Source organism: Mobula birostris, chromosome 1, assembly GCF_030028105.1.
Source record: "Mobula birostris isolate sMobBir1 chromosome 1, sMobBir1.hap1, whole genome shotgun sequence".
Lineage (NCBI taxonomy): Eukaryota > Metazoa > Chordata > Chondrichthyes > Myliobatiformes > Myliobatidae > Mobula > Mobula birostris.
In genome coordinates, this window is record NC_092370.1 from 42,134,868 (window position 1) to 42,161,706 (window position 26,839).

The 26,839-nt window shown below is 40.0% G+C and overlaps 1 protein-coding gene across 8 annotated transcripts in view; it reads left to right on the top strand.

Moving 5' to 3' along the window:
- The window catches only part of unm_hu7910 (un-named hu7910), a 203,341-nt gene that overhangs the window by 81,061 nt on the left and 95,441 nt on the right, over positions 1 to 26,839 (top strand). For 7 of the 8 annotated variants that reach the window (XM_072254504.1, XM_072254526.1, XM_072254509.1 and 4 more), the window contains exons 4-9: positions 6,703 to 6,786; positions 7,574 to 7,642; positions 12,491 to 12,742; positions 17,116 to 17,169; positions 20,874 to 20,921; positions 22,455 to 22,499. In XM_072254504.1, coding sequence (XP_072110605.1) covers positions 6,703 to 6,786; positions 7,574 to 7,642; positions 12,491 to 12,742; positions 17,116 to 17,169; positions 20,874 to 20,921; positions 22,455 to 22,499 — 552 coding nt within the window. The remainder of the gene's footprint in view (positions 1 to 6,702; positions 6,787 to 7,573; positions 7,643 to 12,490; positions 12,743 to 17,115; positions 17,170 to 20,873; positions 20,922 to 22,454; positions 22,500 to 26,839) is intronic. The other variant, XM_072254549.1, reaches the window with a different exon arrangement.

Genomic DNA, 26,839 nt, shown 5'->3' on the forward strand with positions numbered 1-26,839 from the left:
TATTTCATGTCTGTCCAAGTACCCTTAATAAGGTCATCCAATATCTTCCCAATCACTGGCCCATATTTCCTTTCTTTTGCTTCCCTCTCTTAAAGAGTGGAGTGAAATTTGTGATTTTCAAGCCCCCTGGAACCAGTCCAGAATCTAATGGTTCTGGAAAGATCATTACTAATGCCTCCACAATCTCTTCAACCACTTCTTTTAGAAACCTGGGGTGTAGTCCATCTGGTTCAGATGATTTATCTACCTTCAGACCTTCCAATTTTCCCAAGTACTTTTTCCTTAGTTAATAACAACAGCACTCACTTCTGCCCCTGACACTCTTGAATTTTGGCATACTGCTCGTGTCTTCCATAGTGAAGACTGATGCAAAATACTTACTAGGTGTCTCTGCCATTTCACTGTCCCCATTACTCCCTCTCCAACGTCATTTTCTAGTGGTCCAATATTCAATCTTGCCTCCTTTACTCTTGAAAACATCTTCTGATATCCTCATTTATATTATTAGCTAGCTTTCTTTCATATTTTATCTTTTCTCTCCTTATGGGTTATGGTGACCCTTCCAATCAACTTTGGCCAGCTCCTCTCTGATACCTCTGTAGTTCCTTTTATCTACTATAATATTGATACATCTGACTTTATCTTCTCAGTCTCAAGTTGCAGGATGAATTCTTTCATATTATGATCACTGTCTCCTAAGAGTATCTTTACCTTAAGCTCCCTAATCATATTTGGTTCATTACTCAACACCCAGTTGAGATTGTCTTTCTGCTCTTAAAAGCCATCTTCTAGGCATTCTACAAATTTCCTGATTTGGGATCTGGCACCAACCTGATTTTCCCTTTGTACTTGCTTATTGAAATCCCTCATAGCTATTGTAACATTGCCCTTTTTACATGCCTTTTCTTCTGTCCCCCATTGTAGTTTGTAATCCATATTCTGGCTATTATTCGAGGCCTGTATGTAACTCCCATCAAGGTCTTTTTATCCTTGCAGTTTCTTATGTTTACCCACAAAGATTCTCCATCTTCCAATCTTGTGTCACCTCTTTCTAAAGGATTTGATTTAATTGTTTACCAGCAGAGCCCCTACCCCACCCCTTCTGCCTACCTGCCTGTCCTTTTGATACAAGGCATGTTCTTGTCCTTGGAGAAGCCTATGTTTCGTAATGTACAAGTTATCAAGAGAACTACACTACAATTGGTCACGATAGTTTTTTGAAGCAGTTTTACTATTTACTGGACAATGTGGGATCACAAAAATTTCTGGCTGTAGGTTGATAGAATATTAATTGAATTTTCTAAGTTACCAAAAAAAATATTGTTGGGGTATTTTTTGTTTAAACTAATTCCTGCAGGTTGAGGAGGCTGAGTTTAGTGCACCTTATGTAGCTTCCATACGATGGTTACATATTTACAAAATGGGCTGTGCTGTACAGTCAACTGATGACTAGAACTGTATAGTCAATAGTTCTTTTAATTGGCAGACACATTCTTGCTTAAATACAAGTAAGAGATGTTGCAAAGGAGCGATAATAACATCTCACTGACATTTAACACAGGTGCACAAGTAGAGCCCATTGCTCTGCTTTACACATAAAGTGACTTGAAAAAATATTCTGCCTCCACAACTACTTTCATATTTTACTGTCTCATTCTCTAAATTTAAAATATATTGAAGGAGGCTTTTTGAGCTAATCTACAAAACATTATGTATTATGTCTAATCAAAAGAAAAATTTCAAATCCTGTGAACAATTTACTAAAAATTAAAAACCAAAATTGTGAGACTGAAAAAGCATTCATCCCATTTGTAATTATGACACAAACTTTTCTCAGGTGCTTTATTACCTTACCAACTCACCCAATTTATTGATGTAAAAGATTTGGAGGATCACTTGCTTTTAATAAATTCAGAAGAATAAATACTTACTCTCTCTGTAAGGTCCAACAGTATCATAGATTTTCAAAAGACCAAACCAAAATGTAGGCAAAAGATCATTCAAGGCAAGTGTTGGGGAATGATAATAGAAAAGCACAAATCTAGAGAAGGGTACAGTACTATCTCAAAGGCACTGAACATACATTGGAGCTCAGTGGAGTTCATCATGAAATTTTGGAAAAATATGAAACCACAGCCACACTTTTAGATCAGGCCGCCCCTCTAAACTTAGTCAACAGTGAAGAATGACATTTGCAAGAGAGGCTACTGTGACGGCAATGGTTATTCTGACCAGTAGTCAATGGCTGAAACTGGAGATGAAGTTTATGGCTCCACAATCTCAAAGGCCTTGCACAAAAAGGGTGTTTATGAAGAGTAGCAAGGAAGAAGCCCTGGCTAAGGAAAAAGCATATCCTTGCCTGTAAATACTTTGCAAAGCATCGCTTGGAAGATATTGTAAAGAAGTGGAAGTGGGTCTTGTGGTTGTGTGAGACTAAAGTGGAACCTTTTGGCCTGAACATTAAATGTTACCTGTGGTGCTGTGCATTAGCCAATTAACACTGTTCTTATTGTAAAGTATTGTGGAGGTAGCATTATGCTATAAGGATGCTTTTCAGCAGCAGGGACTGGAAATATGGTCATGATTGATGGGAAGATGAACGCTTAAATACAGAGAGATCTTGGATAAAACCCTTCTAGCCTCTGCCAGAGAGCTTAAACTTGGGAGGAGTTTGTCTTTCATCAAGACAACAACCCAACTGCCAGAGTAACCATGTTGTGACTTCAAATAAAGAAAATTGATGTCCTTGAGTGGCCCAGTCAGAGTCCTGACCTTAACCTGATGGAACATCTCTGGCAAGACCTCAAGATTCCTGTCTACCACTACTACCCAGCTAACTTAGCACAGCTTGAGCAATTTTGCAAAGAGGAATGGGCAAATCTTGCTCCATCTCATTGCGCAAAGCTAATATAGACTTATCAAAAAGGCTCTAATAGCTGCAAGGGGTGGTTCAACCAAGTACTGAGCAAAGAGGGAAGGATACTTTTGATTGCTGACAATTCAGAGTTTGAATTTTTGAGTTTTTCATTCTTTACAATTTTCCCTGTTTTTTGGGCTCTACTGTGGAAAAAAAAAAGAGCATGTGATCCACAAATAAAAATTATCAGTTAAATTGATCAAAATCCCTGGTTGTAATGTGTACTTACGTGAATAAAGGGTTGGAGGCTGAATACTTTTACAAGACATTGTAACTGTGGCTAGGAACAGCTCAAATACCATCTATGAGTTTGCTGATGACACCACTGTTGTTGGCAGAGTCTCAGATAGCAGCGAGAAGGTATGCAGGTGTGAAGATTGGCCAGTTGAATGTTGTTGCAATAATCTTGCACTCACTCTCAGCAAGACCAGAGAATTGATTGTGGATTTCAGGAAGGGGAAGTTGGGAGAACAGAGGCCAGTATTTATTGAGGGGTCAGCAGTGAAAAGGGTGAGCAGCTTCAAGTTCCTGGGCATTCTGTATCTCAAGGGATCTATCCTGGGCCCAACATATTGTAAGGTAAAGAAAGCAAGCCAAAAGCTACACTTCATTTGGAGTTGAAGGAGATTTTGTATGTCACCAAAGACTAGAGATCTGTAGATGTACCATGGAGAGCAGCCTGACCAGTTACATCACTGCTCCAAAACAGAGGATCGAAAGAGGCTGCGCTGGGTTGTAGACTCAGCCAGCTGCGCCATGGGTACAAGCCACCCCACGCTCAAGGATGTCTTCAAAAGATAGTGCCATTAAAAAGCATCGTTAGGGACCCTCATCACCCAGGTCATGCCCTCTTCTCTTTACTACCATCAAGAGCCTGCAGATGCACACTCAAGAGTTTTATGAACAGCCTTTTACAATCAGAATTCAGAATGATCCATGAACTGCCTCACAATTCCTCTTTTGCACTATTTTATTTTTCATTATAATTTATAGTAGTTTTTATGTCTTGCCCTGTACAGCTGCCACAAAACCACTAATTTCACAACATACAATATGTCACTGATAATAAACCTGATTCTGATTTTACCATTTTATTGAATAACAGCCTAACCTCTACAAAGAACTTTCAATGTAACAAAGCTTCCGCTGTATTTTAACAAAGCTGACAATAACTATTGATAAACAGGATGCTTATAGAAGTGGTCTAAAGCATGAAGTGGTGATGTTTGTGGTGGTATAGTAGAAGAGAGATGGCATGGTAGGGCTTTTAAGGTAAGAAATAAATTGGTGTAGGAGTTGTGTGGTTTTGTCTGTTATTTGTTGGAGGGGTAGAATCAAAGGCCAGAGCCCTGAAGCATACAGTTCATTCTCTGGCAAGTTGAGTCGAGTAGCAGGAGGTCAGATGAGATGAAATGAAGCCTTGGACCAAAAGAAAATGTGGGTTCTGAAAATCTTAAATAAAAATAGAATATTCTGCAAGTATTCAGCAGTTAAGGCAGTATCTGTGGAGTGAGATATGATAAATGTTTCAAATTAACAACAGTCCAAACTGGTTAAGTGAGAAAACATCATGTTTTAAATCACAGAAAGACCTTTTGATGCATTTTCCCTTAACATTAGTACCTTATCTACTGTGGCTGATGGTCCCTCAGTCTTGTCTGCTGTTTTCCACTCTTCTGCTTCCAGTTAGAATAAGGATAAGATTCTGCTTGTCCTCATCTTCTACCTTGTCAGCCTTCATATTCAATGGATTATCCTTTATTATTTTTGCCATTCTCAATGGGATTCATCCATCAGACACGTCTTTCCCTCCCCTCCCATTTCAGTATTCTAATAGGGTTATTTACTCCACTAGTCTCTGGTTTGTTCTTCTGCCTTCAACAATAACTTGCCTTCTCATGACACTTTCCATGGGAGATGCATCACGTGCCCTCTTCTCGCATTCTACCATCAGGGAACTCAAACTGTCCTTCAAGGTGAAATTCATTCTTCCAATTTAACATATTGTGTTTGGAGCTCAACATTTCAGTAACTTTGATTTTGTAATTTCCCATCACTTCAATCTCCACTTCAGTTCCATTCTGGCCTCTCTGTCTTCTGTCTCCAACACTGATTTGATAATGCCCTACTTCAGATTTACTGCTGCCACAAAGGCAACAAGTTTCATGACATATGCTGATGATACTTAACCTGATTCTGATTTTAATATTAAGACAATCTGTTCAAGCTGATACATTTTCATGAAAAATCCCCTAGATGGCAGTGCAGAGTAAATCATGTTGGCAATAAAGCTGCATATAATGTACCATATATGTAGGAAGATGAAGTCAATGGCAAGTGCACATCTTTTCATTTTCCAGTCTGAAGCACCTTCAATTACTCCAAAAGACTGAGGTTTGGTAAAGTACTGAAAGGCTTTTATTCGCTGTACAATACAACCTCCACAGTGAGTGTCTGCCCCCGGACTGAGGGGGAGGGGCAAGGCGAACACCTTTATACAGGACTCTGTGGGAGGAGCCACAGGGGCAGTCAGCAGAGGGGTGTGTCCAGACAGGTAACCGAGTTACAACATATATACATGGTTTACCACACAGTCCAAGCATCTCATATTTTCTTCTCTGATGGTGCTTTCAGTTCCTTCACTTGGTGCTTCACTTTATTCAACATTTTGAAAAATTATTGACAACCTCAAAGCTTTAGTATTTACCTCTTGCTACAAACTTTGCTTGTTCACAGTGGTCTACATCTTAAATTTAGGACACTGAGGCTAGCCAGCCTTCTGTAGTCTATTGAATCTTAAGCAAGTGACTCTTGGGATTTGAAGTTTCGCTGAAGTTTGGCTAAAATCAGCAGTATTCTCTGGTCAATTGAGGTTGTGATTGAGTAGATGGTGCTGTTTTGCATTGAGATACAGTGTAACAATGCTTCATAGAGTGAAAGATAAGTATACCTGCATGTATATTAGGTTTTACCTGAAGTGTATGTATATCTAGTGCCACTGGAAATATTTTACTTTTTTTAGGAAGTATATGCTAATCATTCAGTAATGGAATTATATATTAAAATTACAATACAGTAATCATTTTTAATTAAAAACAAAAGGTTACTTACGGTGTTGCTTCCTCATTTTTTTTCATCTTTCTATGACTGAATTTGATTTTTTAAAACTGTTTTGAAGGTTGCATCAAAAGAATGACAAACTGTTGTGGTTACTTTAATTAATACCACTGGTACCTTGTTTAGTGCTTAGGTTGTCTTCCTAGAAACAAGAGTTATTGTGGAATTGGTGCTAAAAGGAGTCATTGTAGACACAATGCCGTTGTGCTTGGATTCTGGTGTGAACCCAACCCTTCATGATCTGCATGCTGGTGCAATGGGAACCTGTTTAAGGTCTTGGCCCTGCTTGATTTCCTGCACCAAGGAAATGATTGAAGCCTTCCCATTGCTTTATGGCTTGGTGTGGATTGAGCCACTGAGGCATTGTGCAGTGGCTACCTGTGAGGGCTCGTTCAGGAAGCATTGCCGCCCACTGCTGAGATGCCGGGCTCAGGGGCTGCACCCTGGTCGGTTGAATAAGTGCAAGCTGTTGCCAGAGACTAGCAACGACTACACCATGTATTGATAGACTGGATCCTGTTGAGAGAGACTATAGGACTAGGTAAAAATATAATTTGTATGCCTGCAGTTTGCTGTACAGTCATTTTAAGAAGCCATCTTTTCTTTCCCATGCTGGAAATTGATACCAATTCAATTGTTTTATGATATTCTTTGGTATTTAAAATTAGGAATGAAAGAAGTGGAAAGATCTGTTCGTGCTGGGAAAAATGAAGAGCCAGTTCAAACATCTGACAATCCACCACTTAAGACAGGTAAGGTGGGGTTACTTCAAGTGACACTGTCAAGAAGATGTATGTGAAGAAAAGTTATTCTCTGATTGTAAATGAGCTTCTCTATATCGAGTAAGGCGATGTGTAGCTCTTTGATAATAGATATGGGAGAACTAATTCCTATGTAATGAAATGACAAAACTGAAAAAATGACAAACTGGCCAAAACAGAACAATAACTGATCCTTTTTAATCATGTATTGAACTAAATGAGCTATCTTCCAAGTTTACAGAAATGTTATAATGACAAACAATCTAAAGCCTTAAAAAGGCTACTTTTTGTCAAAAAAGTTCTCTGCAATCCTTATTACTTGAATTGCCTGCAAATCTCAATGAGGTGTTGTTAACAGTGAACATTCGGATTAAACACTTGAGTATAAATGCTCATTTTTCTGGAAAGGGCTACAAGAAGGAGATTTTAATATCAAATTACTCTTTGCATTCAGCAGTATTTGGGCTCAGCCAAATATAGATTGAAGGCATTTCTCTTGTGTATGAAGAAATTAGAAACAATTTATAATAACATTCACTATCTCCTTAAATTGATTATAATAACTGTAACAAATCACAATGTATTCAAAATAATCCAGCCTAGGATTGTTATGAGAATGTACTACAATTGTATTTACGATGTTACATCTCATGACAGATTATATCAGTAATGTTGAGATGTACAAAATAGAGCCATGGTTAACTCGGTGCTAACTACAATGTTAAGAGTCTAATTAGTGGAGTAGTTTGCTGATATTGTCTTTAAACTATTATTTTAGAGACTCAAACAGAAGATCCTGAACCTATTAAAGCCTCTATGGCTCAGGAGTCTTTCAAAACCAATATAGGTAGGTCTTCATATTTTGGATTATACATTATTCCTTAATTCATTCGAGCTCGATAAACCGAAGGTTTAAAATTTCTCTTAATTAATCTGTTGCATTTTGCTCAAGAAGGATTTGTTACACAAAGAATTAAATGATTATAGGAATGTATTTCTCTAGCTCTTGTTGGCTTCTCCTTTGGGAGTGGGGTATTGTAAGATTTGTAATTTTGATAATGTGATCACTTCGAATGTATATGTTGGTTACCCTTGTTACTTACTATGGAATCATAGTGTGGCTACCAGAAAGACACAATTGGCTTACTGTGTCTGCTCTGGCTCGCTTATGGAGTAACTATCTAGTTCCTCTTCCTGTTCTCTGATCTGCCACACTGCATCTTTTTCCTCAGTATAAGGAGCAGACTCAGTGGAACAGATTCAGTGGACCAGATGGCCCAATTCTCTTCTATGTTTTATGGTCCTAAGTATTTATTCCTTAATTTCCTAATGTAAAATTGCTGATGAAATGACACAATGGAACCTACCCCCACCACATCTGCAGGTAGTTTGTACTATGATCTAACTCCACAGTGCGTTTTTTAAAAAATTGTCACATCACTCTAGATTCTTTTCCCCTTTATACTTGTGACCTTTAGACTTGACCCTTCCATAGTTTCCCACAATCCTATCTATATTTCTCATCATTCTATATCTTTCCATCAAACGCCTTCTTGTTTTTCTCCAAAACGTAGTCCTCAGATTCTGTAATCTAGCCTGGTTCTTCAATTTCCTCACTTGCAGGCCTCAGTTAGTTCTGATTGACAACAACATCTCCACAATCAGCACAGGTGTACCACAATGCTGTGTGTTTAGCTCCCTATTGTACTTGCTTTACACTTAGGACTGTGAGGCTAAGTGTAGCTCCAGTCCCTTATTTAGGTTTGCTGATGACAACACTGTCGTTGGCCGAATCAAAGGTGGTGACGAATCAGCATATAGAAGGGAGATTGAAAATCTGACCGAGTGGTGCCATAACAACCTTATTATTCAGTATTGACAATTGACTACAGGAGGAGAAAACTGGAGATTCATTAGCTAGTCCTCATCAGGTGAAGAGAGTCGGCAACTTTAAAAATACTCAGCATTGTTATTTCAGAGAATCTGTCTAGCGCATAGTACCATTACAAAGAAGGCATGGAAGTGCCTGTTTTAAAAGTTTGCGAAGATTTAGCATGTCATCTAAATTTTTGACAAACTTCTATAGATGTGGGGTGGAATGTATACTGACTGACTGGTTACATCACAGTCTGGAATAGTAAAACCAAAGCCCTTGAACAGAAAAATCTACAAAAGGTAGTGGATACAGCCCAGTCCATCACAGGTAAAGCCCTCCCCACCGTCAAATTCATTTACACAGTTGCAAGAAAGCAACATTTATCATCAAGTGCCCCACCATCCAGACTATGCCCTCTCCTTGCTGCTACTGTCAGGAAAGAGGTACAGGTGCCTCAGGTCCTACACCACCAGCTTCAGGAACGGTTATTACTGCTCAGCTGTCAAGCTCTTGAACCAGAAGAGATAACTTCACTCACTGCAACACTGAACTGATTCCACACACTTCCAAAGACTCTACAACTCATGTTCTCAATATAACTATTTATTTATTTATTCATTCATTCATTCGTTCATTCATTCCTTTTTTTTCTTTTTTGTATTGCACATTCTGTTGCCTCTTGCACATCGGTTGTTCTTCGCCTTTGTTGTGAGCTGGTTTTCATTGATTTTATTGTGTTTCTTGGTATTTACTGTGAATGCCTGCGAGAAAATAAATGTTAGGGTAGAATATGTTGACATATATGTATTTTGATAAAATATTTACTTTGAACTTCGTACTTAACTATGGTCCCTAATTACCAACTTTTCGTATAAGAGTATAAGATACTATTTTGTCAAACATTCATCCACCTTATGGTGATTAGTGAAGGAATCATGTTTATTGTGCTCTTTGAAGATACCTCACAAAGTAGGCGAACCATCTGATTAATTACCACTTTGTCTAATTCAGTTTCTAGCAGATGGCATGGATCAGAGGACAAAGAATATTAAAAATAGAAATGCACTTTAGTGGTTTTATAATGCAGAACAAAATACAGATATATTTTATTTTCAAAGTAATCAAAAGGTATCTCAAGGCACTTGAGTAGACCATAAAACCAGACAGAGCATATTTAGGCCATTTGGCCCATCGAGTCTGCTCTGCCATTTCGCCATGGCTGATCCATTTCCCTCTCAGCCCCAATCATCTGCCTTCTCCCCGTATCCCTTCATGCCCAGACTAATCAAGAATCTATCAACCTCTGCCTTAAATATACCCAATGACTTGGTCTCCACAGCCACCTGTGGCAATGAATACCACAGATTCACCATTCTCTGGCTAAGGAAATTTTTCCTCATCTGCATTCTAAGTTGATGTCCCTCTATTTTGAAGCTGTGTCCTCTTGTCTTAGACTCCCCTACCATAGGAAACATCCTCTCCAAATCTAGCCCTTTCAAAATTTGATAGCTTTCAATGAGATCTTTCCTCATTCTTTTGAATTCCAGTTGAGTACAGGCTAGGAGCCATCAAACACTCTTCATATGACAAGCCATTCAATCCTGGAATTATTTTCGTGAGCCTTCTTTGAACCCTGTCCAGTTTCAACATATCCTTTCTAAGATAAGGGGCCTAAACCTGCTCACAATATTCCAAATGGGGCTTCACCAGTGTCTTATAAGGCCTTAACATTACATCCTTGCTTTTATATTATAATCCTTTAGAAATGAATGTTAACAATTGCATTTGCCTTCCTCACCACAGACTCAAAACTGCAAAATAACCTTTAGAGAATCCTGCAAAATGTCTTCCAAGTCCCTTTGCACCTCAGATTTTTGAATTTTTTCTTCATTCTTCTACCAAAGTGCATGACACTGTATTTCACCTGCCACTTGCTTGCTAATTCTCCTCACCCACCTAAGTCCTTCTGTATCCTCTCTGCTTCCTCAACACGAACTGCCCCTCTACTTATCTTCGTATCGTCCACAAAACTGGCCACAAAGCCACCAGTTCCATCATCCAAATCATTGACATATAATGTAAAAAAGAAGCGGTCCCAACACAGACCCCTGTGGACACCACTAGTCGCAGGCAGCGAACCAGAAAAGGCTCCCTTTATTCCAACTGTTTGCCTCCAGCCAATCAGCCTCATGTGTGGCACCTTGTCAAAGGCCCTCTGCAAATCCAAGTATATAACATCCATCGATTCTCCTTTGTCTATTCCGTTTGTTATTCTTTCAAAGAGTTCCAACAGATTTGTCAGGCAGGGTTTTCCCTTAAGGAAACCTGGCTGACTTTGGCCTATTTTACCCATGTGCCTCCAAGTACCCAGAAACTACATCCTTTAATATCGACTCCAACATCTTCCAAACCACTGAGGTCAGACTAACTGACCAGTAATTTCCTTTCTTCTGCCTCTCACTTCTTGGAGTGACACTTGTAATTTTCCAGTCCTCCAGAACCACGCCAGAATTTAGTGATTTTTGAAAGATCATTACTAATGCCTCCAACAATCTCTTCAGCCACCTCTTTCAGAACCCTGGGATATAGACCATCTGGTCCAGGTGACTTATCTATCTTCAGACCTTTCACTTTTGAACCTATGGCATACTGCTACTTTCTTCCACAGTAAGGACTGATGCAAAATACTTACTGAGCTCGTTCACCATTTCCTTGTCCCCCATTACTGCCTCTCTAGCATCATTTTCCAGTAGTCAGATATCTACTTCAACCTCTCTTTTACTTTTTATATATCTGAAGGAACTTCTGTTATCCACTTCAATATTATTGGCTAGCTTACCTTGGTATTCCACCTTTTCCTCTTTATGACTTTATTATTTGCCTTTTGTTGGTTTCTAAAGCCTTCCCAATCCTCTAACCTCTCATATATGCCCTTTCTTGGGGTTTTATATTGGCTTTGGCTTCTCTTATCAGCCACGGTCACATCATCCTGCCTTCAGAATACTTCATCCTGTTTGGGTTGTATATGTCCTGCTCCTTCCAAATTGCTTCCAGAAATTCCAGCCATTGCTGCTCCTCCATCATCCCTGCTAATCTTCTTTCCAGTCAGAGTAGAATGTGAAGAAATAAAATTTGACACTTTTTAATGAGATAATACTACAGATGCTTTTTAAGGAGCAATTACAACAAAAGAAGTGGTGAGAAAAGTCCTGGGAAGGAATTCCAGGGATTAAGGCCACGAGTTGCAGAGTGTTAGTGGTGGAAGTCAAGAGACCAGTTTGGAGGGGTACAAAAATAAGTTGCAAAGTTTAGGAGCGGGATGAGTTGAATACTTTAAAATTGAAATAAATAGGATTTACAGCCAGTGTAGGTTCATGAACATGTGTAATATTGGTTAAAGAAATTCATTTAACATTGGGAGCTGGGTTCTGCAGCTTTGATTTTCACTGCTAATAAATGAGTGAAAATTTATTCTACTTCTGCTTTCTTCTGCTGCATTTGACAAAGACTTGATTGTTTGTTGGACGGAGTGACCCCTCACCCCCATCTACTTCAATAGACTGGTCGTAGATAAAATAATTTAAAACTTGGGCTACCTTACTAATAGGGTAATGAAAAAAATAACTATTATTAAAATTCAATTATTATTTGATTCCTGTAAGAATGCTAAGTAATTTATTGTGCTTGCACCTTTATTTTTGGATGCTGAGCTAATTGAGATAAAATTATTGTAATTGTGGTCTTCATAATTGGGATCTGAAGGTTGTATATAGTTAGCACTTGCACAGGTTTCAGAAGCATTCATTTTTTTCCCTATAGAGGAGCCAGAGCCAGTGGAAGATGAGCCAGAGCCAGTGGAGGAGGAGCCAGAGCCAGTGGAGGAGGAGCCAGAGTTGGAGCCAGAGCCAGTGGAGGAGGAGCCGGAGTCAGAGCCAGTGGAGGAGGAACTAGCACCAGAGCCAGTGGAGGAGGAGCCAGAGCTGGAGCCGGAGCCAGTGGAAGAGGAGCCAGAGGCAGAAGAAACAAATGAATTTGATGCTGAGTCTGAAGATTCAGTCCGTTCTGAAGCTGGTGAGCTTTTGTAGGCTATTGCAGTAGACCTGGGGTAAATTAGATTACGAACAAGAACCTCAGAGGATTATATAATTAAAGGATCTATTTCAGCTAGATGGCAACAGTGTTATCCCTGACTTACCTAGTCCCAGTACGGAGGGCTGTTCTGGCTGACACTCTGTGCACTAGGATGGGACAGGAACAGATGGTAAGAAAACTTAAAACAGATAAGTGCTCGGGGCCAGACAGGCTGTGCCCTAGGTTAATACAGGACTTGAGGAAAGAAATTGTAATGATTTTAGTATCCTCACTGGCCACAGGAGTAATACCAGAACATTGGAGGGTGACAAATGTTGTTCCTTTGTTGAAAATAAGATAATAGGGATGATCCAGGGAATTATAGACCAGTGAGTCTTGTGTCAGTAGTGGACTATTGGAGAGGATACTTGGAGACAGGATTTATGAGCATTTGGAAAAGCCAGTCTGATTCGGGATAGTCAGCATGTCTTTGTGTTGGGCAGGTCATGCTTCATGAGCCTGATTGTATTCTTTGAGGAAGTAATGAAACAAATTGATGAAGGTTAGAGCAGTGGATGTGGTTTAGATGGGTTTTTGTTCTCATGGTAGGCTCATTTATAAAGTGAAGAAGCATGGATCGATGGAAACTTGGATGTGTGGATTCAGGACAGAAGGCAAAGGGTGGTAGTATATTGTGCATATTCTGCCTGGAGAGGTGTTCCATAGGCATCTGTTCTGGAATCTCTACCCTTTGTGATTTTTATAAATGACTTGGATGAGGAAGTAGAATGATGGGTTAATAAGTTTGCAAATGACTCTAAGGTTAGTACTGTTGTGGATAGTGTAGAAGGTTGTCAAGGGTTACAGTGGGATATTGATTGACCATAAGACCATAAGATATAGAAGCAGAATTAGGCTACTTGGCCCATCGGGTCTGCTCCGCCATTTCATCATGACTGATACAATTTTATTCTCAGCCACGATCTACTGCCTTCTCCCAGTATCCCTTCATACCCTGACCAATCAAGAATCTATCAACCTTTGCCTTAAATATACATAAAAACTTGGCCTCCGCAGCTGCCAGTGGCAAAGAATTCCATAGATTCACCACTCTGGCTAAAGAAATTCCTCCTCATCATTCTAAAAGGACACCCCTCTATTCTGAGGCTGTGTTCTCTGGTCTTAGACTCTTCACATAGGAAACATCCTGCCCACATCCACTCTATCAAGGCCTTTCAGCATTCGATTGATTTCAATGAAGTCACCCCTCATTCTTCTGAATTCTAGTGAATACAGGCCCAGACTCATCAAACATTCTCCATATTACAAGCCATTCAATCCTAGAACCATTTTTGTGAACCTCCTTTGAACCCTCTCCAGTTTCAGTACATCCTTTCTAATATAATGGGATCAAACCTGCTCATAATAAAGTGAGGCCTCACCAGTACTTTATAAAGTCTCAACATTACATTCTTGCACTTATATCCTAGTGCTCTTGAACATTGCATTTGCCTTCCTCACCACAGATTCAGCCTGCAAAATAACCAGATGGTCTGCATCCCAGGGTACTTATCTGGTCCCGGAGACTTATCAGCCTCCAGACCCAACAGCCTATCCAACACCATTTCCTGCCTAATATAAATTTCCTTCAATTCATCCATTACCCTAGGCCCTTTGGCCACTATTACATCTGGGTGATTCTTTGTGTCTTCTCTAGAGAAGACAGATCCAAAGTACCTGTTCAACTCGTCTGCCATTTCCTTGTTCCCCATAATAAATTCACCCGGATGATGAAATTGATGGCTTTGTTGCAAAGTTTGCGGAGGGTATGAAGATAGGTGGAGGGGGAGGTAATTTTGAGGTGGCATTGGTAATCATTTTCCAATGTTCTATAGATTCGGGATCAGGTCCTGTGGATTGGAGGGTGGCTAATGTTGTCCCTCTCTTCAAGAAGGGAGGAAGAGAGAATACAGGGAATTATAGACCCGTTAGCCTGACGTCGGTGATGGGAAAGATGCTGGAGTCAATTATAAAAGATGAAATTACGACACACCTGGATAGTAGTAACAGGATTGGTCCGAGTCAGCATGGATTTACGGAGGGGAAATCGTGCTTGACTAATCTTCTGGAATTTTTTCAGGATGTAACTATGAAAATGGACAAGGGAGAGCCAGTGGATGTAGTGTACCTGGACTTTCAGAAAGCCTTTGATAAAGTCCCACATAGGAGATTAGTCGGCAAAATTAGGGCACATGGTATTGGAGGCAGAGTACTGACATGGATTGAAAATTGGCTGGCTGACAGAAAACAAAGAGTAGCGATTAACAGGCGGTGACTAGTGGGGTACCGCAGGGTTCAGTGCTCGGACCGCAGCTGTTTACAATATATATTAATGATTTAGATGAGGGAATTAAAAGTAACATTAGCAAATTTGCCAATGACACAAAGCTGGGTGGCAGTGTGAAATGGGAGGAGGATGTTATGAGAATGCAGGGTGACTTGGACAGGCTGGGTGAGTGGGCAGATGCATGGCAGATGCAGTTTAATGTGGATAAGTGTGAGGTTATCCACTTTGGTGGTAAGAACGGGAAGGCAGATTATTATTTAAATGGAGTCTAGGAGAAGGGGCAGTACAACGAGATCTAGATGTTCTTGTACATCATTCACTGAAAGCAAGCTTGCAATTACAGCAGGCAGTGAAGAAAGCTAATGGCATGCTGGCCTTCATAACAAGGGGAGTTGAGTATAAGAGCAAAGAGGTCCTTCTGCAGCTGTACAGGGCCCTGGTGAGACCACACCTGGAGTACTGTGTGCAGTTTTGGTCTCCAAATTTGAGGAAGGACATTCTTGCTATTGAGGGAGTGCAGCGCAGGTTCACAAGGTTAATTCCCGGGATGGCGGGACTGTCATATGTCGAAAGATTGGAGCGACTGGGCTTGTATACTCTGGAATTTAGAAGGCTGAGAGGGGATCTTATTGAAACATATAAGATTATTAAAGGATTGGACACGCTGGAGGCAGAAAGCATGTTCCCGCTGATGGGTGAGTCCAGAACCAGAGGCCACAGTTTAAGAATTAGGGGTAGGCCATTTATAACGGAGTTGAAGAAAAACTTTCACCCAGAGAGTGGTGGATATATGGAATGCTCTGTCCCAGAAGGCTGTGGAGGCCAAGTTTCTGGATGCTTTCAAAAAAGAGATGGATAGAGCTCTTAAAGATAGTGGAATCAAAGGTTATGGGGATAAGGCAGGAACTGGATGCTGATTGTGGATGATCAGCCATGATCACAGTGAATGGCGGTGCTGGCTCGAAGGGCTGAATGGCCTACTCCTGCACCTATTGTCTATTGTCTATTGTCATTGTTCCAAACTGAATCCACAATACATTTATTTGGTATTTTACATGCTTAACATGAAGGACAATCCATATTTACAAAGTATAGATAATGCTGTCTTTGAAACTGCATGCAAACCTCACACCTTCTCACCAGCAGCATCTGGACTGGTATTCCGATATTCACAGCTTTTAGGAAATGCATTGTCAAGGAACAGAAGACTGGTGGCTGAAGCTATTTACTAAGTGTTAATGACCTAAACTCAAAAATTACTCTAACATAATGAACAGCAACACACATAAAAGTTGCTGGTGAACGCGGCAGGCCAGGCAGCATCTCTAGGAAGAGGTACAGTCGACGTTTTGGGCCGAGACCCTTCGTCAGGACTAACTGAAAGATGAGCTAGTAAGAGATTTGAAAGTGGGAGGGGGAATTTGTTACAAAATAAACAAATTCCATGACTTATGTGAGTGATGATAAACTTGACTCTGATATGGGTCTCCACTGGGGACAGATAGTGGGAAGGAGGCACGGAGAGGGGAATCATTGGGAAAAGGGGAAGGGAGATGGAAGCACCAGATGGACATTGTGTAATAATCAATAAACCAATTGTTTTGAATCAAATGACCTTGTCTGGTGCCTTAGGGCTCGGTGTGTCTCCACCTGTGGCACTCCTTTGCTCCTACCAGATTTACAGACTTGTTCTCTGCTCAACTTAAATACAGTACCATGCAAAAGTTTTAGGCACCCTAGCTATATACATCTGCCGAAGGCTTTTGCATGGTACCGTGTATATATTTTTCTTATTGTAATTTGTAGTATATTTTATGTATTGCACAGTACTCTGCTGCCACCAAACAACAACTTTCACCTTACGTCAATGATAATAAACCTGATTTTGATTCTGATTCTGGCATAAGAAAGGTAAAATCAGGCCATAGGAGTAGTTTGCAGTTGTCTGAGGTCAGTGACATGCACTGTTAGTTCTGGTTACAGTCTCTATTTTGACTACTAACAGATGTACTTTCTTTTCTTTTAGAAGAGTCTGTTTATGTGGAAGATGAAGCAATTTCTGAAACAGAAAAGACAATGGGTATGGGTTGCTTTGTATCAATTCATAAAATCTAAGTTCTGTTTCATTGGTATTTGAACACTACACTGTTAATTCACTGGTAGTTTTGACTCACCTGTACCTTCCCTTATCATACCACAAATACGTTGTTTTTTGCTGTTATTTGAAAACCTGAAAAAGCTGGAAAACAGTCTCTGTATTTCCCTAAACCAATGGAGGGCAAATTAATAACTCAGTGCTCCTCTCCTGTTCTTTTTTTTCTGAAATGTTGTAACTCAAATTACTGCATTATTGCAAAAAGATAGCCAATATTATTGCTTTCAGTCATGGTGGGAATCTTTTACTTGCAGGGGACGCTGAACCTGAAGTTGTTGATTGAATTGACTTTGTTTCTTACATCCTTCACATACATGAGGAATAAAAACATTTACGTTACGTCTCCATCTAAATGCACAATGTGCAATCATAGTAATATATAATAAATAGAACAGTCAATGTAATATAGAGTACACGCAAATCAGTGTGAGTTCATCAGTCTGATGGCCTAGTGGAAGAAGCTTTCCCGGAGTCTGTTGGTCCTGGCTTTTATGCTGTGGTACCACTTCCCAGATGGTAGCAGCTAGAATAGATTGTGGTTGGGATGGCTTGGGTCCCCAATGATCCTACGGGCCCTTTTTACACACCTGTCCGTGTAAATGTCCTGAATCATGGGAAGTTCACAACTACGGATGCGCTGGGCTGTCCACACCACTCTCTGCAGAAAACATGGGGTAGTAGAAGGAGGCGGAACCATGAGGGAGGTGATAGGCAGTTTCCCTCCCTTCCCCTATCCCATTTCACTCTGCCCCCTTCCCCAGCTGCCTATCACCTCCCTCATGGTTCCACCTCCTTCTACTACCCATTGTGTTTTCCCCTATTCCTTCTTCACCTTTCCTGCCTATCACCTCCCTGCCTCCCCTCCCCCACCCCTTTATCTTTCCCCTTACTGGTTTTTCACCTGGAACCTACCAGCCTTCTCCTTCCCACCCTCCCTCCACCTTCTTTATAGGGCCTCTGCCCCTTCCCTCTTCAGTCCTGACGAAGGGTTCCGGCCCAAAACGTTGACTGATCGTTTCCACGGATGCTGCCCGACCTGCTGAGTTCCTCCAACGTGTTGTGAGTGTTGCGGTAATCCTACTTGTCAATGTCATTTCATTGCCCTCCTAATTTCTTTCTTCATTTCTATTTTCCCTTTTAATCTCAAAGAACTTGTGTGATACCAATTTCCTATACCTCACCTAAACTTGCTCCTTTAACTCTTACTATCTTACTATTAAACTCACTTTTATCTCACTTTCAAGGACCCTTCATCTCATGTTCTCGGTATTTATTGGTTATTTATTTATATTATTGTTTCTTCTTTATGTATTTGCACCAATTGTCTTCTGCACTCTGGCTGAATGCCCTAGTTGGGCTATCATTTATTAATTCTGTTATAGTTACTATTCTATAGATTTGTTGATTATCCCCACACGAAAATTGAATCTCAGGGTTGTATATGGTGACATACAGTGGCATGCAAAAGTTTGGGTACCCCTGGTCAAAATTTCTGTTACTGTGAGTAGCTAAGCGAGTAAAAGATGAACTGATTTCCAAAAGGCATAAAGTTAAAGATGACAAATTTCTTTAATATTTTAAGCAAGAAAACTTTTTTATTTCCATCTTTTACAGTTTCAAAATAACAAAAAAGGAAAAGAGCCCGAAACAAAAGTTTGGGAACCCTGCATGGCAGTACTTAGTAATACCCCTTTTGACAAGTATTATAGCTTGTAAATGCTTTTTGTAGCCATGTAAGAGTCTTTCAATTCTTGTTTGGGGGATTTTCACCCATTCTTCCTTGCACAAGGCTTCTAGTTCTGTGAGATTCTTGGGCTGTCTTGCGTGCACTGCTCTTTTGAGGTCTATCCACAGATTCCCGATGATATTTAGGTCGGGGGACTGTGAGGGCCATGGCAAAACCTTCTGCTTGTGCCTCGAGGTAGTCCATTGTGGATTTTGATGTGTGTTTAGGATCATTATCCTGTTGTAGAAGCCATCCTCTTTTCATCTTCAGCTTTTTTACAGATGGTGTGATGTTTGCTTCCAGGATTTGTTGGTATTTAATTGAATTCATTCTTCCCTCTACCAGTAAATGTTTCCCGTGCCACTGGCTGCAACACAAGCCCAAAGCATGATTGATCCACCCCTGTGCTTAACAGTTGGAGACGTGTCCTTTTCATGAAAGTCTTCACCTTTTTTTCTCCAAACATACCTTTGCTCATTGTGGCCAAAAAGTTCTATTTTAACTTCTTCAGTCCACAGGACTTGTTTCCAAAATGCATCAGGCTTGTTTAAATATTCCTTTGAACTTTTTGAATAGAACTTTTTGGCCGCAATGAGCAAAGGTATGTTTGGAGAAAAAAGGGTGCAGAATTTCATGAAAAGAACACCTCACCAACTGTTAAGCACAGGGGTGATTCGATCATGCTTTGGGCGTGTGTTGCAGCCAGTGGCACAGGGAACATTTACTGGTAGAGGGAAGAAAGAGTTCAATTAAATACCAGCAAATTCTGGAAGCAAACATCACACCGTCTGTAAAAAAAAACGAAGGTGAAAAGAGGATGGCTTCTACAATAGGATAATAATCCTAAACACACCTCAAAATCAACAATGGACTACCTCAAGGTGCAAGCTGAAGATTTTGCCATGGCCCTCACAGTCCCCCAACCTAAATATCATCGAGAATCTGTGGGTAGACCTCAAAAGAGCAGTGCATGCAAGACGGCCCAAGAATCTCACAGAACTAGAAGCTTTTTGTAAGGAAGAATGGGCAAAAACCCCCAAACAAGAATTGAAAGACTCTTGGCTGGCTACAAAAAGCATTTATAAGCTGTGATACTTGCCAAAGGGGGTGTTACTAAGTACTGCCATGCAGGGTGCCCAAACTTTTGCTTCGGGCCCTTTTCCTTTTTTGTTATTTTGAAACTGTAAAAGATGGAAATAAAAAAGTTTTCTTGCTTAAAATATTAAAGAAATTTGTCATCTTTAACTTTATGCCTTTTGGAAATCAGTTCATCTTTTACTCGCTGCCTGTCCTTTCAATACAATGTGTATCCTTCAATATTAAGCTTCGAGCTATAATTTTCTTTCAGCCATGACTCAGTGATGCCCACAACGTCATACCAGCATACCAGCCAATCTTTAACTGTGCTATAAAATCATCTGCCTTATTCTGTATACTGTGAATGATGGACTGGGCCGTATCCACTACTTTATATAGAATTTTCCATCTAGGACATTGGTGTTTCCATATTGTAACCAATCAATGTGTATCAGCCATGATGTGACGAATCAAGATATTTTCTACCACAGATCTGTTGAAGTTTGTCAAAGATTTAGATGTCATGCCATTTTCACAAACTTCTAAAGAAGTTGAGGCACTGCCGTGCTTTCTTCATAATTGTACTTAAGCACTGGTTTGATGCTTGAAAGTTTGTTGGTACTTTAATTTATTCCTTCTAGATGAAAATTGCTACCTAATTATGCATGAATGATAAATTAAGCTTGTGAGAGATGATTTAAGAAGTTTTTTCAAGGAATTTTAAAATGATATACTGCTTCTTAAGATAGATTACGATGGTATGGCTAGGAGGAGAATGCACTTTGAACTTCATGATCTTACAGAAGATTTTTTCTCCCCCCACTAGCACATGAAAGTGAAACGGAAGATTTCTCTGATCATCTGGACAGTGAAGGTTAATTTTTGTGTTATTTATTTTGTATGTATCTTTGTGTTCAATAAATGATTGTTTTCTCTATAGATGAGTGGCATGAAGCATATTGATCTTTGTTTTTCCAAGTGAAAGTTGTGTTTGCAGATTATGTCAAAAATACACTTGTTTCTCATTCATATCACTTTCCAAGTACTGAGATCGTTGAAATGTGTGACAGGTGTTTTCAGATTCATTGTGGAATGGCGTCCTTTCAAAATGTAACTTATTCATTTCAGAAGGCTGGTTAAATGAGTTGTTTAAATGCTGATTATTCAAGTTTCAACATTGTTTATTGCCATTCTTCAGTACACAAATATAAAGGAGAGCAGAGTGATTGCTACTCTGATGTGATGCAGCAAAAAATACACAATAAGCATAAAGAACACAGTAATAAAACGTGATAAATATAAACACATAAGATCAGCTTGTATGCATAGACTGATTGTATATGTACTATTGTCAAACCAGAGAAAATCTGCAGATGCTGGAAATCCAAGTAGCACACAAAATGTTGCAGGAATTTATCCAATCACAAACAAAATAAAATTTGAAGATGTTGGACATCTGAGTTCCTCCAGCATCTTGTGTGTGTTGCTATTGCATCTAGTTACGCCAGGTACAGGAGTACATAAGGTGAAGTTGATAGGAAGTGATGATGTAGTGAGAGTAAGGGTTTGGGGGGGGGGGGAAGTAACTGGATGTCTGAAAGATTGTACTAACGCCTAACGTGTCACCAGAAGTCCAGTGGTGGTGCTTCGTTACTGTGTCAGATGAATGAGAGAGCAGGTCCACACTAGAAACTTGTGCAGTATTTAGTCTGACATTCTGCTGCCCAGTGCAACAGTGTCTAAGTTGCTCATTTTGGGTAAGATGTTAAAGAAGCTCCAAGTCAAAATAAAAACAAATGCAAATGCTGGATATCTGAAATGAAATCGAATAAAATGGTTCTGAGACGTGAACCATTAACCTTTTTCTATAAATATGGTCCAAACTGTTAATTCCAGCACTTCCTGGGTATTTTTGCTTTAAATTAGCTTCCTATGTGTCTGCACAGATGAATAAAAATATCCTATGTATGATAATTGTATCTCTTTAAGAAATTTGGTAATGAAATAAATGTGTGACACTGCAGAAAATCCATTGCACTTGGTAGAGAAGATCGGGTTTTTTTTAAAAGCTTAATTACTCAAATCTTAAAACTTGTCATTTCACTTTCTAATTATTGTCAAATATTTCAAAACTTCATTTTTTAACTTTACACTTATTACATCTCCCTCATTTCCCCCTCTATTTTGAGATTTAATTGGTTTAGACACTGTTGTTCATTAATGTTTCTTCAATCAGATCAGTTACAGAGTAAGCTGGGAACAAACCTGTTACGTCAGTATAATGAGTTGTTGTGATAATTTCTTTATTGTTGAGGGCAAATTATAGTCCATAATTTGAACAAATATGCATAATTTTCAACCAACGTATAGTTTCAAATTTTCAGCTAATTTTAATTTATACTTGCAGGTGAAAGAGAGGAAGATTTACCAATCGGTGATGAATTTATTGAAGGTATATAAGGTGGCTTTCGGCTCGTTTATATATTTTCCTTATCTTTTGTTCTTTCGGTTGATTATCATTGTGCTGATGTGTGGAAGCATATTTAATGAGGGTTTGTGTGTCTTGGCAATTGCCGGAATGGTGCTGTAAGGTGAAATAAGATCCTATTTTTTGAGATATTAAGGACACTCTATTGTGAGCTAAAGTCTGTTGCACTATAATTAAGAAATTATGATAGCTAAGAAATTGTGTAGGCATTAGCAATAATATTTCAAGAATCACTAGACTCCGGAATGGTTCCAGAAAACTAGAAAATTGCAAATGTCACTCCAGTCTTCAAGGAGGGAGAGAAGCAGAAGAAGGGAAATTATAGGCCAGTTAGTCTGACCTCAGTGGCTGGGAAGATGTTGGAGTCGGTTGTTAAAGGATGTGGTTTCAGGGTACTTGAAGGCTCATGATAAAATAGGCCATAATTAACATGGTTTCCTTAAGGGAAAACCTTAGCTGACAAATCTGTTGGAGTTATTTGAAGAAACAACAAGCAGTATAGACAAAGGAGAATTGGCTGATGTTGTGTACTTGGATTTTCAGAAGGCCTTTGACCAGGTGCCACACAGGAGGCTGCTTAACAAGTTATGAGCCCGTGGTATTACAGGAAAGATTCTAGTATGGATAAAGCTGTGGCCTGATTGACAGGCAGAAAGAGTGGGAATAAAAGGAGCTTTTTCTGGTTGGCTGCCCGGTGACTAGTGGTGTTCCATTAGTGGTGTTGGGACCAATTCTTTTTATATTATATGTCAATGATTTGGATGATAGAATTGATGGCTTTGTTGCAAAGTTTGCAGACAATATGAAGATAGGTGGAGGGACTGGTGGTTTTGAGGAAATAGTAAGACTACAGAAGGACAGACAAATTAGGAGAATGGGCAAAGAAGTGGCAGATGGAATATAGTGTCGGGAAGTGTATGGTCATGCTGTTTGGTAGAAGAAATGAAAGGGTTGACTATTTTCTAAATGGAAGAAAATACAAAAAGACTAAGGTGCAAAGGGACTTGGAAGATCTTGTGCAGCATTCCCTAAAGGTTAATTTGCAGGTTGAGTCTGTGGGTGAGGAAGGCAAATGGGATATTACCATTCATTTCAAGAGGACTAGAATATAAAAGCAAGGATGTAATGTTGAGAGTTTATAAAGTATTAGTGAGGCCTTAGTTGCAGTTTTGGGCCCATTCTCATAGAAAATATGTACAGAAACTAGAGAGGGTGCTAAGGAGGTTCATGAAAATGATTTCAGGATTAAGTTTCTTTTCCTATGAAGAGCATTTGATGACTCCGGGCCTATATTCACTGGAATTTAGAAGAATGAGGGGTGACCTAATTGAAACCTATTGAATGGCAAAAGGCCTTGATAGAGTGGATGTGGAGATGATGTTTCCTATTGTAAGAGTGTCTCAGACCAGAGGACACAGCTTCAAAATAGAGGGGTGTCCTTTTATAATGGAGATGAGGAGCAATTTCTTTAACTAGAGAGTGGTAAAGCTGTGGAATTGGTTGCCACAGGCAGCTGTGGAGGCCAAGTCTTTATGTATATTTAAGGCAGAAATTGATAGATTCTTGATTGGTCAGGGCATGAAGGGAGACAGGGAGAAGGCAAGAGATTGGGCTGCGAGGAAAAATGCATCCGCCATGATGAAATGGTGGAGCAGACTCGATGGGCCAAATTCCCTAGTTCTGCTCCTATAATATATGATATAGTGGATGCATTAGTGATAATTTTTCAAAACTCGTTAGATTCTGGACTAGTTCCTGAGGATTGGAGGGTGGCTAATGTAACTCCACTTTTTAAAAAAGGAGGGAGAGAGAAACCGGGGAATTATAGACCGGTTAGCCTAACGTCGGTGGTGGGGAAACTGCTGGAGTCAGTTATCAAGGATGTGATAACAGCACATTTGGAAAGCGGTGAAATGATCGGACAAAGTCAGCATGGATTTGTGAAAGGAAAATCATGTCTGACAAATCTCATAGAATTTTTTGAGGATGTAACTAGTAGAGTGGATAGGGGAGAACCAGTGGATGTGGTATATTCGGATTTTCAAAAGGCTTTTGACAAGGTCCCACACAGGAGATTAGTGTGCAAACTTAAAGCACACGGTATTGGGGGTAAGGTATTGGTGTGGGTGGAGAATTGGTTAGCAGACAGGAAACAAAGAGTGGGAATAAATGGGACCTTTTCAGAATGGCAGGCGGTAACTAGTGGGGTACCGCAAGGCTCAGTGCTGGGACCCCAGTTGTTTACAATATATATTAATGACTTGGATGAGGGAATTAAATGCAGCATCTCCAAGTTTGCAGATGACACGAAGCTGGGTGGCAGTGTTAGCTGTGAGGAGTATGCTAAGAGGATGCAGGGTGACTTGGATAGGTTGGGTGAGTGGGCAAGTTCATGGCAGATGCAATTTAATGTGGATAAATGTGAAGTTATCCACTTTGGTGGCAAAAATAGGAAAACAGATTATTATCTGAATGGTGGCCGATTAGGAAAAGGGGAGGTGCAACGAGACCTAGGTGTCATTATACACCAGTCATTGAAAGTGGGCATGCAGGTACAGCAGGCGGTGAAAAAGGCGAATGGTATGCTGGCAGTTATAGCGAGAGGATTCGAGTACAGGAGCAGGGAGGTACTACTGCAGTTGTACAAGGCCTTGGTGAGACCACACCTGGAGTATTGTGTGCAGTTTTGGTCCCCTAATCTGAGGAAAGACATCCTTGCCATAGAGGGAGTACAAAGGAGGTTCACCAGATTGATTCCTGGGATGGCAGGACTTTCATATGAAGAGAGACTGGATGAACTGGGCTTGTACTCGTTGGAATTTAGAAGATTGAGGGAGGATCTGATTGAAATGTATAAGATCCTAAAGGGATTGGACAGGCTAGATGCAGGAAGATTATTCCCGATGTTGGGGAAGTCCAGAATGAGGGGCCACAATTTGAGGATAGAGGGGAAGCCTTTTAGGACCGAGATTAGGAAAAACTTCTTCACACAGAGAGTGGTGAATCTGTGGAATTCTCTGCCACAGGAAACAGTTGAGGCCAGTTCATTGGCTATATTTAAGAGGGAGTTAGATATGGCCCTTGTGGCTACAGGGGTCAGGGGGTATGGAGGGAAGGCTGGGGCGGGGTTCTGAGTTGGATGATCAGCCATGATCATAATGAATGGCGGTGCAGGCTCGAAGGGCCGAATGGCCTACTCCTGCACCTATTTTCTATGTTTCTATAATCTTAGGGCTTTACATTTCTTGACAGAATGAAATTCCTGAACGTCCAAAACAGCTCATAGGAAGTTTACATTCAGAATTTTTATAGATCCTCTTCAAATCTTACATTTGAAATTGTTTGTATGTGTTTTTCAACTGAAGCTAAAGTAATTTAGAAAAGATCTAGAAGTGCTTGGCCTTCACCAGGGAATAGAAAACTGCTTACAGCATGTATAGGTGTGTTCCATTTGGGGAAGAGGAATGCACCAAACCTTGGGGTGTTACTATAAGCAACAGTATTATGAAATCTTCAAAAATGATTTGTGACATTGAAACTAAACACTCAATGTAAAAGAAAAGCCCAGTGGAAATTTTCTGTTGAAAGCAAGATGCAGCATCTCAGTAGAAATGACCAATTACCACAGTGATGACAAGTACAGATTGTCCAAAGTGTAATGTAACCTGGCCCCTGGCATTGCTGAATACAAATTACTCTTTACAGTGAATTAAACCTTAACTTCCAGTAGTAGACAGCTGTCATTCAGTCTTGTGTGATGTAATTGCCAAGAAAATTAGTGATACTTCTTCGTCAAATGATTCATCCTTGTGAGGAATTATTGATATTGTGGAATATGTTGGATCCTAATTGAAGGAGAGGTTCCACCTGGTAGGCTATCATGGAGAGTTAGATTGCATGACACTTAAGGAGAGCTGGCCATTTGGATTCACGATTGACTTGATGGTAGGAGGTTGTTTTGCTGAATGGTTGGCATGGACCAGTGGGCTGAAGGGCTGTGTCCATGTTGTATGACTCTATGTAATAGATACTTAGATAGATAACTAGACACTTTTTTGATCTTAGAAACATAGAAACATAGAAAATAGGTGCAGGAGTAGGCCATTCAGCCCTTCGAGCCTGCCCACCATTCAGTACGATCATGGCTGATCGTCCAACTCAGAACCCTGTACCTGCCTTCTCTCCATACCCCCTGATCCCTTTAGCCACAAGGGCCATATCTAACTCCCTCTTAAGTATAGCTAATGTACTGGCCTCAACTGTTTCCTGTGGCAGAGAATTTCACAGATTCACCACTCTCTGAA